Source organism: Triticum aestivum, chromosome 1A, assembly GCF_018294505.1.
Source record: "Triticum aestivum cultivar Chinese Spring chromosome 1A, IWGSC CS RefSeq v2.1, whole genome shotgun sequence".
NCBI lineage: Eukaryota > Viridiplantae > Streptophyta > Magnoliopsida > Poales > Poaceae > Triticum > Triticum aestivum.
In genome coordinates this window covers 269,649,600-269,662,100 of record NC_057794.1, presented here as the reverse complement: position 1 = coordinate 269,662,100, position 12,501 = coordinate 269,649,600, and the positions used below count along the sequence as shown (strand labels likewise).

General features: G+C 39.9%; 1 protein-coding gene across 1 annotated transcript; it reads right to left on the bottom strand.

Moving 5' to 3' along the window:
- Positions 1–2,738: 2,738 nt before the first annotated feature.
- Positions 2,739–12,501, bottom strand: LOC123045523 (probable serine/threonine protein phosphatase 2A regulatory subunit B''delta; the record flags this gene model as incomplete). Its single annotated transcript, XM_044468602.1, is given in 13 exon segments — positions 2,739–3,378; positions 4,453–4,598; positions 4,677–4,802; positions 4,957–5,113; positions 5,464–5,573; positions 5,676–5,823; positions 6,086–6,227; positions 7,161–7,251; positions 7,379–7,484; positions 8,287–8,386; positions 8,469–8,571; positions 8,703–8,951; positions 12,210–12,501. Coding segments are annotated over 12 exon segments (1,626 nt in total). The 3' UTR covers positions 2,739–3,378; positions 4,453–4,457.

The window sequence follows — 12,501 nt, the reverse complement described above, 5'->3', positions numbered from 1 at the left end:
TAAGCTTGGAGGAGTTGATACGTCTCCGTCGTATCTACTTTTCCTAATGCTTTTCCTCTTGTTTTGGACTCTAGTTTGCATGATTTGAATGAAACTAACCTGGACTGACGTTGTTTTCAGTATAACTACCATGGTGTTGTTTTTGTGTAGAAATAGAAGTTCTCGGATTGGAACGAAAATTTTTGGAGAATTTTTATACAATAAAAGAAAAATATTGGAGCCAAGAACAACCGAAGGGGGCCCCTGGGTGAGCACAACCCACCAGGGCGCCCCCCCCCCCTCAGGCGCGTCCAGGTGGGTTCTGCCCACCTGGTGGCCCCGTAGACCCTGAGTCCAACTCCATAAATACCTATTTTTCCAGAAAAAAATCAAGGAGGAAGAATTATCTCGTTTCGCGATACGGAGCCACCGCCACCTCCTATTCTTCATCAGGAGCCAGATCTAGAGTCCGTTTTGGACTCCGGAGAGGGGGATCTTCCATCTTCATCATCACCAACCCTCCTTCATCGCCAATTCCATGATGCTCCCCATCGGGAGTGAGTAATTTCTTCGTAGGCTCGTTGGTCGGTGAGGAGTTGGATGAGATTCATCATGTAATCGAGTTAGTTTTGTTAGGACTTGTTCCCTGGTATCCACTATGTTTTGAGATTGATGTTGATATGACTTTTCCATGCTTAATGCTTGTCACTTTGGACCCGGATGCCATGATTTCAGATCTGAACCGTTTATTTTATCACCATTATATCTATGTTCTAGATCCGATTTTGCAAGTTATATTCACTTGTTACGTGTTATGATCCGTAAACCCCGAAGTGACAGTATTCGGGATACTTTTCGATGATGACCGTAGTTCGAGGAGTTCATGTATTCATGATGTGTTAATGTTTTGTTCCGGTTCTCTATTAAAAAGATGTATTTATATCCCTTAGTTTTCATATGGACCCCGCTGACATGGGAGGGTAGGACAAAATATGTCATGCAAGTTCTTTCCATAAGCATGTATGACATTTAAGGAATACATGTCTACATTATATTTATGAACTGGAGCTAGTTTTCTATCGCCCTAGGTTATGACTGTAATATGATGAATATCATCCAACGAATCCATCGATCCAATACCTACGAATTTCTCTTATATTGTTCTTGCTAAGTTACTACTGCTATTGTTACTGTTACACTTGCTACAAATCATTGCTATCACTGTTACCGTTACTATTGTTGTTGCTACTACTATCAAAATCATCATATTACTTTGCTACTAATCACTTTGCCGCAGATAATTAATCTTCAGGTGTGGTTGAATTAACAACTCAGTTGCTAATACTTGCAAATATTCTTTGGCTCATCTTCTGTCGAATCAATAAATTTGGGTTGAATACTCTATCCTCAAAAACTACTGCGATCCCCTATACTTGTGGGTTATCAGGGCTACTAATGGCGTCCTACACCAGAGGTATCGTGAGCCACCAGAAGTCGGCCCGAGTAGACTTGGCATGGACCCGTGCAGCTACCTAGCCCCGGTCGTCCGACCTGAGGCCTTCAATGTAAAGATGCCTCCTTACTTGTTGTACAATATGTATACCTTACTTGGGTTTCAAGCTATGTAAACCGACTTGGACTCTTGTAACCCTACCCCCGCCAACTTACAAGGGGAGGTAGGGACCACCCAAGTTAGCACCTCATAACCATAGGATCCTAGAGTTCCGACCTTTCATTCAAGAAAATTCCAATATTAATAAAGATCAAACATGCAACATGTAGGGCACATTACCTGAACATGGAAAATCGTCTTTTTCTTGTGCATCCAATTTGATTCTCCATGCGTGTTTGACGCGCTCTCTTTCTCATGCACCCAATATGATCCTCCATGCATGTTTGACATGCTCTCTTTCTCGTCCGGCCTACTCGCCTGGTCAGGATACCCTATCAAAGGATTTGTTGGAATCTTCTCTCGAAAGGTGGTACCATGGTTTGCCGATTATGCTGACTTTGTCTACCTTCAAACAAGAATTATAATCAGAGGAAGAAATTCTTTAGGGATTTTTGGAAAGACCAATTCCTCTAAAAGCATGGGTCGGACGGCATGATTAGACGTGTCCCTTAATATGTGAAAGATGCCATCTTACAAGCTCGCCGGAGAATTCCTTGCGTATGGCGTCAAACACTTCAATCCGGTTTCTACTGGCCTGCATCTTTTTAAAGTGTATGCTTGCCGTAGTAGTCCTTATGTAGGGCATCAAACAGGTGACGGCACCACCATAATAGAAGTACTTAAATCAGGTTTCTGTTGGCCACACTTTACGATTTTGGTTTTAGGCAAAATTACGATTTTAGTATTAATAAAAATAGGATTAGCAAGATCTAGTCAAGTTTATCACAGGACATTAGTATATCAATAATATCATGTTTGTCAATGGATCACCGAAGTCCATAGTGGAGGCCCGAATTCGTCAAATTGGTCACATCCATGGAACGGAGCCAATATTACTGTATATAAGTTGCAGTTTCTTGCATCTCAAAAAAAGATGTAGTTCCATGTGAATGTATTGTACGACATGTTTGCATACATGATATAGTACAACAAATTTCAACACGGTACCATAACTGGCACTGAACTAATAAGAAAGCTTTGGACAACTGCAGAGTTCCACAAGTTGAAAAGCAAAATACCAGATGACAGTATCGCAGCATATACAAATGAAACATCCTATAAATTTATGCTACGACAAAAATCTGGATTAACAATGGAAACTACTTTCCTGTTTAGATTTTATGCACCTGATGCATAGTTACTTGTTAATGTTACAAATGACCAACTCACATCCATGTTTTGAGACCCCTCCCCACCTACCAAAATGTACCAAGAATCGCAACAAACGCCATACCAAACTGAACAGAAATCAGAACCAGGAAGTTACAAACGATGATCGAAGTTAATGATGGCATTGCTTGCTCGCACACCCACAGATTAACAAGGAAAATGGCAGCCAAACATCAACAGTTCAGCTCCAAAATTCGAGCACAGCAATTGAATAAACTGGCATCCCCCCTAAAGCAACAATCAGAACACAATGAGAAAAAGGTAGAGCACAGAAGTTTCCCCACTTCAGCTTTGAGACTGTTGAGGTTGTTGCCTTGTCAATATGCAGGAGGCCCTCACATCAACTTCCACATTCTTCCTGGCAAGCAAAAATGTTTGCACAACTGGACAACTGATAATATCAAATCAGACCTGCACAGTAAAACTGATAAGTAGTCTTTGGTGTTACTGAAACTGCTTAGAGCCTGCAATGACCTCCGCAGGCTAGCCAAAACTTTTACACTTCTTCAACTTCCCAACCAATTTCATCCATATCCAACCAATTAGGAGTGTGAGGCCTGTTAATGGGAAAGACAGTTCTGGAACAGTTCAGCAAAGGAAGTAGCTGTAAACATATCATGATTTGTTTTATTTTCTCATCAAATCATCATTCTATCATATCAACAGAGCCAAATTACCAGGTCACATACATGTTAAAAATAGATGAAAACTAAAAATAAACTTGTGGTACATCAGAACATACTCCGAATCACAATATAAGTAGGTTAGGACAGGACACTTTGACTTCATGAAAAATCTACTAATTTCAGTTTGATATGACGGTAATTCTTTCTATATTGATGGTCAAACCTAAAAAGTTTTGACTGGCACAAATTCTAGAACTACAACTAATATGAATGGCCAGAGTAATTGTTCGATTGGACGAAACTCACCAATCGTACTGGCTACTATAGATTATACAAGCTTTAACTTGATAAACATCGAAGGCAGCAAAGACGCAGGAAGCAAAGATGCTCTGAAAAAACCATTACATCTGCACCGATGACCAGCTTATACGAGAGATAAAATGGAACCATGTGTTGGCTCAAGGGGGTGGAGGGTTATGAAATATGAGGACATGCCGCTGGCACCAGATTCAAAATTCTCTGCATGACGGGGAAAAATTGCAGTATACTTGACAGCAGTTTTTGCGTAAACCACTCAAACACAATTCAGTTTTTACTGCTGATCAACCCACACTGGCGATATTAAATTTCAGATACGGAACTTAAGAAATTGCCAAGATTTATCTCTTGGACAGTAGAGATGGACAACACTAAACATTTTGAATAATAAAAACAGATTATTTCCTTGATAGGTTGGGAATTGAAAACATGTTTTCTTTTAGGAACTGGAAAATGGAGATGTGTGTCACTATGAAAGGCGGGTCTAAGAGGGAATAATGCAATCACCTATTCTTGGAAGTAGTCTGGTAAAATAACGATTGAAGTGCAAATATTAAGATGGTCCAAATTTTCTAAACCCATGGAATCAAAATTCTGAGATCTTAACAATGCTCTGTGGTTTCCATAATTCACTAGCCATCTGTATCAAATCTGTAAGTTCATTCAGAAAGCACTAGTAGCACTCACATGATTCAAAATGGAGCTTCAAGTGACTCGTCCCACACATCACCACTTCCATTTGAAGCATCTTCACCATCCTCTTCCATCGACAGCCTGATGTATTCCCTATGGGCGAACCGATCCCACTCAGTTAGAGTTGGATTTTCACGCTCCTGCAATTAAAAACCATACAACCTTTTAACTAAATAAATGCAGTGGATTCAAACACTTCATTGCAAAACAGTGATTACCTGGCGAATGAGGAATGGATCACGAGTTTCAAATGCCATAAATTTGTTCAGATTAAATAAGATATTGAATATATTTCCCGAGAGTTTACACTTTTTCAAGTCCCTCAATGTAAAATATGTCTCATTCTGCACAAAGGAAAAGCTTTATGAAATGCAGTTAAGGGCATGACTGAATGCATGAATTTTGTAGAGAACAATGCAATTCCTCCTCATTGCCTTTGGATTCCACTGTTCCAAACAGGGGGTAAATGAATCACAGTTATATCCAGGATGATGATACCTCTGGTCCAATCATATCAATCATTTGGCATAGTATGTCCTCAAAAAGCACAGGTTCCTGTGCCATGCACTCCATACGATGCAACTGCTCCTCATAGAAAAACTGCATTTCATTGGTAGTTAAAATACCATTGCCATCAAGATCAATGCACTTAAACCTGTAGAGAGTGTGAGGCGTTTCAATAGATGAAGGAACATATTTTACCACAAACTGTATATAATATGAGTTGCAGATATGATATAACATATAGGTGTCCCATACCCATAACTTCATGTTGGAAATTTGTAGAAAATGTAACACATACTAAAAAAACATTTCCATTAAAACCCAATTGTTGGGGCTTTGTTCACTCGTTTGCCGTCAATGCCTCGAGACCAAATAGCACAGCATGGGGACTAGACATTTAAGCATACATTCGAAGGATGGAATTGCTCTCAAGCAACCCTCAGATAATAAAACAGTTACAGGTAAAACAGAAGACATATCAAACCAGGAGAACACAATTACCAGTACTCAAGGCTAGGCTCAGATGATTTATCTTCCTCTGACAAGATGAAGTAAACAAAATCCTCATAACCCATCTTTCCTTCGGTCATGCTTGTGAATTTCCTTGGGACCTTAGTTGGAAAAAAAATGGAAGTGCACAGTAAGCAACATTAATGCAATCTAACATCTCAGCTCTCAATATAAACTAGTAATAGAACTAGTAATGGACTAACCTGTGAAAAGACTCTATCGACTATTCTATAGGTCAACGAATGATTTCCATATCTGATAAGGTTCTCTTTGTCAATCAAGAAATCATGATCTGTGTCCAGCTCCCAAAATTTGCAGTAGATTACATAAAAATGCTCGTATGAGAAATATCTGCATCAGATACGACAAAGTCAGAAAATTATACGAAAACCATGTAAAATATGCTTTATTTGCAGCATATAGTAGGATCAACTGAAGCCATGAAATTCCTGTTGGCCATCACAACCACATAAGGAAGGAGCTCTTGAAAGAACAGAATTCGTAAGGAGCTAAAGCATCGTGTAATGGAAACCATATTCTACTGAGAGATCTTGGGAAATATACATGCACACGCGGCATTTAAGGAATTTGTACAGTTCCATCCATGAATTACCTCAGTATTTTGTTGATATCCTCTTCCTCATCAAGTTGCTGCATTGCAGCTACTAAATTCCCACGTTTTAGCTCTCTAAGGGTAAGATGACCATTTCCAGATCTATTTATGGAGTAGAAGATTCTGTATATTACAGTCTCAGCTGAAAAACACATTAAAACATAATAAGCAAATGAATGAGATGCAGCAAATCACCAGCATTAGTTCGGAATATCCATTCATCACAAAATCAAAAAGTATGTTATTACTGGAGAAAAAAGATATGCTCTACAAACAACAGCTTGTCCTTGCATACAACATTCATGACTAAAAACTATCATTTTCCTATGTTACTGAACACGAGAAAATAACAGATTATTTTTAAGGAAGAAATATGAGTTCTTAAGATAGACAGAAAGACAGCCCATATTTTAGATGTTAATACGAAGAGTTCCGTACCAACAGGTCTACTGTAGAACAGACTAAAATACTTCAACATTTATAGCAGAGGATGATGAGCCACTTACGAGTTCTTAAGATAGACAGAAAGACCATGTTTTAGATGTTGATACGGAGAGTTCCAAATGCCGACAGGTTTATTGTAGAACACACTAGAATTCCTATAATCATACCTTCAGATAGCAAACCATTCAGGTTTAACTTTCTAATACCAAAGTGCAGGGGTGTCAATCTACGATCGGTTCCAGGATTTCCTTACTACCATCTCAGGCTCAACTCAATTCTCGTCAGCTCTACGCAAACAGAACTATGAAGGAAACGATGCCTTATTTTATTTCAGTGTTAGCCCCACTAAAAAATTATACTCCATCTCTTTGGCATACGCGGCTAAAAGGGTATCTGTCTCAAAAGATGCGGAGGACATAACCAAAAGGCTACATTGAAAAAACATAACAAGAATTCACAAATGAAATCACTTTGCCAGGGATCATTTCTTTTTCATCATATAAGATACTATCATCATTGGCTTTTGAAAGAACATATGACTCAAAATGCACGTCTAATGCACAAATATACAAAGAATACTGGTGATAGAGCCAACTACTAGGCAACTTGAACAACACATAACAGCGATTACCGTATCTGTCCTGAAACTCGGGAGTGCCTTGTAAAAACTCTAAACCTGGGTGAGTTGCCAGGAGTTCTTTTAGAACAGGCTTAAAATCCTCCTGCGCAAATTATGGAGAATTAGTATTCCCTTCAAGAAAACAAACAGTAATATAGAATAATCATCTTGTCCAGTTGGAGTCATATATACATGCCTACCAAGACCAAAAAGAGGAAAGAAATGCTGACCTGAGTGAGATAACTGTAACCTGGCTTTCTTAGTATTTCAAATATCTGGGTAGCCGTGTCCATTGTGATCTTATTGTCATTAAACCAGTAATCGATAAACGCATCCCTGAGTTTAAAAAAGAGAGTAACATGTCAAAACCGAAATATAAAATATCGGTGTTAAGAACTGGAATTGACATCAAAACTGTGCAGCCAAAAAGTAACTACCAACTGAGACATGGCATTCCTGAACAATTGTTAAATATACATGAGACCATGGAACACCACAGATGTGTTAGATTAAATGTTACTAATCATAAGGCAATGTAATAAATGAAACCTGACATCCTAGTCCAGAAAAGATAAGCTTCTGTAAGTTCAAATTTACAAACACAAGCAAGAAAACTATCCAGAAGCATGCACACTGGTTGAAGAAGAAAACAGTGCCAAACTATTATTATAGCAAGGATAACGCATTGGTGGATAACCGTATATGAAGCAGGGTTACAAAACCAAGATGAGCAGTTTCTGCTTACTTCTGGTCTGCCTAATTATAATGGGCAGGGTACTGTGCTTGTTCAACCTTGCACAGACAGTAGTGTGTATTATTATCTCTTTAAAAAAGCAGGAATAATAACTGGAGGGATTTACCCTCCCACCACCCAGGAAAAGTGGAAACCACCAGGAACACACAGATTTCCAACACTGGCTGTGCAATCAAATGCTAATTTTTCTATGGAGACAGGTTAATGTTCCATAATGAACTCTGTGTTCTACTAAATTTTGGCTACAGTTAGGAGGTCCATGTGGTAGCTGCATGAAGCATTTCTCAGTGCCCTCCAAATATGATGGAACAACTAAGATTCACTATATCTAAATATACACCAACACTAGTGTAGCCATGTTGAGGTATTGAATAAACAGCACACCTTGTTACAGTTCCAGAGCAAGTGGCGTCAATCTTCTTGAAAAGAACACCAGAGAGGTACGATGGCAACTTGCATATGTCTTTTATAACTGGTCTGAATTCTGATATGTGCAAATAAGACATTGAAAGTTAAAAATGCATTTCAATGTGGACAAAACAAAAGAAATCCTCAAATAAGGTCACCTTGAATCTGGAGTCCTTCCCCGGCAAAAAAAAGGTGATCTAGTCTAGACAAACACTGCTCCCTCAAATCTTTTGGTGGAGGGCGCCCATGTTTGAAGTAAAACTGCAAACACGATGAATACAGAACTAAGTCTAACAAGGAAGATGCTTAAATAGCTATAGTAGGAACAAATATTACATGAATAATAACAAGCACAGATGACATTCTCAAACAAAAAAACAGATGGGAAGCACCTGGGGTATAACTTCTCTCACAGGTTCACTGACTAATTTTAGAGGAGATCCCAAGGATGATGGTCCAGCACTAGATCCTCGTCTCATAACACGGGGAGAGCCAGCAGTGCTCCTGGGAGAAAGTGGGGGGGCACTACCAGCAGGGAACATCGACGGCAAAGAACTACTTGAAGCGGCATTTGTGCTAGCAGAGCTCCCAGCAACATTCAGTGTGGCACCGGCTTTTGCATCTTCAATCAAAGATTTCACCTAGTAGTGAAGAAACCAAATATTATAAGAAATGATACATCCAACAGAAGTATGTTATAGAAACAAATTTATTGCTTTTTTACGCAACAATGTACAATGCTTCTAATTTACAAAAACAGTAGCATCCCACTCCACAGAATCAATTATAGAAAGGCTTATATGACGAAGAAAGCAAAGTGCATAAAACATCAAGTTGTTACTTCAACGGATATTATCAAAAACAGAAGAGCAGTCAAACAGCACTATTAAAGTGCTTTATAATGATACATATATACAGAACATATATACAGAACCTGAGCAGTAAGCATAGATAAATAATGTTCACCAAATTACAATGTGTTAATAAATTTAACTAACAATGATTTGTATCTGTATGCATCACATAGAAGGTAAACTAAGTGGTAATTGAGTTAGAATTATAGGTGTGCCACCTTAAGAAATTTGAAGTGTAATATAACAGAGTAACCAAAGCCAAGAAAAGAGCACACAATCAAATTAAAAGTTCTAGTGCCTCGGAAGCCTATTGTCACAATTCCAAGTACAGGTTGCACCACCTATCATTTTGAGAGTTCAGCCACTATCCTATATTGATTGGACTAGCCTCTGTTTAAAAAATTTAGAAAAATCTCGGACTAATCTGTTCAATATAATCTACTTAATATTAAAGTTGCTGATACAAGCACGCAACTTCTTTTTTTGAAATTTAGCAGGAGTGCTGCTAGTATTCCATTAAGAAGAAGGTGCCGATGGCAAGTACAAAATGGCCTAAGGACCCAAGAAACAACAAACTCAAGAGAAAAACAGTGTAGCTGCAAGATACACGGCTACAAGAAACTAGCGGACTGCAACTTTATTTAAGGCCCCACTAATGAAGTATAGAACAAACCTCAACATATGTTACATATTCCTAGAAGATTGAGTTATTTCAAGCATACACTCCCTCTGTAAAGAAATATAGAGCATTTAGATCACTACTTTAGTGATCTAAACGCTCTTATATTTCTTTATGGAGGGAGTACCATATATGCAGAGAGGTTAAACCTTGAAACATCTGCTATGTTACTATATATATTGAGCAATGCCAGAAATACAAGATGTAAGAAGCCAGCCTATATAGTAGATCTATATTGTCCTGACTCCGGTCAAATAATCACACGTGAAAAATCAAACATATCCCAATACATATATAGCACTACATAGTTATAACGGCGGCCTAGGGAGCAAAGAATCCAGTCAAATAATCACACATGGAAAATTAAACATATTCCAATACATGTATAGCACTACACGGTTATCACGACAGCTTAGGGAGCAAGGAACCCCGCGTCGGTGACACTAGACAATATCTTAGCTTAGCCTAATCATCGCATATAGAACATACTCCCTCCGTCCCAAAATTCTTGTCTTAGATTTATCTACATACGGATGTATCTAGTCATGGTTTAGTGTTAGATACATCCGTATCTAGACAAATCTAAGACAAGAATTTTGGGACGGAGGGAGTATATAACAAGGCAAAAATGGAGAATACATGTCCCACTAGCCACTTGGTCCAAAACATCACCTGAAGACAACAGAACATCAAAGCATCCACTCCCTACTCCCATGCTCAATTACCAACAGGCAGACACCTTCTCTAGCAGAAGCATTGGGCACCAAAGCAGCAAGGCAGAGGGCATCCAGCTAACAAGTGAGATGCACAACAAGCAGCAGAGAAAATCAGCAAGATGGAGCTAAGAAAGCCCAATGTGATAGGTGTGTTCGCAAAGCGATAGCGCTGAGCAGGGAGGTGACGATGCACGGTGGTCGCGAACTACAAAAGGCCGACAGCGAGGGTTAGTGGAGTCCCTCTGTCTCCTGGACTGCTGTCAGTCGAGGCAAGCAGTCATGTCATCTGCTGATCTATTTGATAACATCATGTCTCCCGCAGAAAAGGTAACATGCCATTGACTACTACGCTATGTCCACCCCATAAAACTACATAACATTCAAGACAACGTTCAACATAACAAAGCAGACAAAACAACGAAATGTTAGCATCATTTGGGAGAGCAAGAAACACTAGTGGTAAAGCCTTGAGACCGTGATAACACTACAGGTAACACCATATACGATATTGTCAACATGACTTCTTTTTTCTCTAAGGTTCCATGTGTTTACTACGCAATATTGCATAGACAAGTTTGGCCTGCAAAGTAGGTATCCCGTCAACAAAAGCTATATAGTCTATGTTGCATTTATCTACTGTTCTGCACAGGTATGCATCAAATTAGCAGCCAAAAAGAGCTCAACAAAATATGCACACGGAGCAACAATTCAACATTCTCACATGAAGCCATTGACTATCACCTATCACGAGAGCAATACTCAAACAGATTGCAACCAGGAAATAGCAACTTCAAATTCCATGGGTGCACGTTTTACTATCAAGAACACTGATGCATACCTGTATCATTGCATATAAATCTCAAAAGTCCAAGTAAATGACAGAACAGCCCCTCCATCAAAAATTTACATAGTAATTGCTTGGCAAAAGGAATACCATCATCCAAACAAAACAATCTAAAGTAACCCAAAGAGACAAGAGCAGACAATTCAAGCCAGATCTCTAGCACAGTGTACCACTGCGAAAATGTCCTCTGAAGAGTGAACTATCATTTTAAGTAAGCATGGGCTCAAAATATAACACAAATTGCTGTAGCATAAAGCAGATCTTTGATAGCACTAGATCTCGGTACAGCGTCGGAGTCCACATCTCCTGAAATCCATCATTCCTCTAATCACATGCAACATTGACTATCATACCAACATTTCTTTATCTTTAATATAATGATAAAGCTGATGCATGCGGTGAGGGCTCATCTCAAAAACCGCAAGTAAGCACATCAGTTCAAGAAACCAACTTAGTACAGATGGTACATATTCATTCACGGCAACTGAGGAGCAGAAAGTAAGCACCCGAAGAAACAGGCCAAGTACATATTTCCGCAAAAATTACTACAATCACAATCTCCCGCAGGACCTTAGCCTTTGATGTACCAGACCCCGACGCTTTGTATCCTCGGCTTAAGCTAGCAATCCTGATACGAACATACCAATCTAAACTCGTAGAGAGGCACTGCAGCACAAGGCGCCACCAAGGCAGAGCATTCTAACAACATTTTTCCAAGAGTTCCAACAGGAGATCACGCTAGCCACGCAAAATCAACGGACGAACCGCGCCAGCACGCGAGGGCAAGAGGACGGGTGAGAGGTTACCAGCTTGGACGACTCAGGCAGCACGAGCCACTGCAAGTAGAGTGCCTCGGCTATGCTTGAGTTCTCCCGGAGCGCGCCCGGCGCGAGTTCTGGCAGCTGCAGCAGCTCCGGGTCAAGCGCCGACGCATCCCTCCTCGCCGCTTCCACCTCCATGCCGTCAAGACCCTGGTGCCCTTCTCATGCACCAAGCAAGGCCCCAAACCCTAGATCTGTCCCCCGCGAGCGCGTCCAGAAGCTGGAGGACGCGGTGGTGTGGCGTGAGGTGAGTGGCGAATCGGAACTCGGCGGGGTC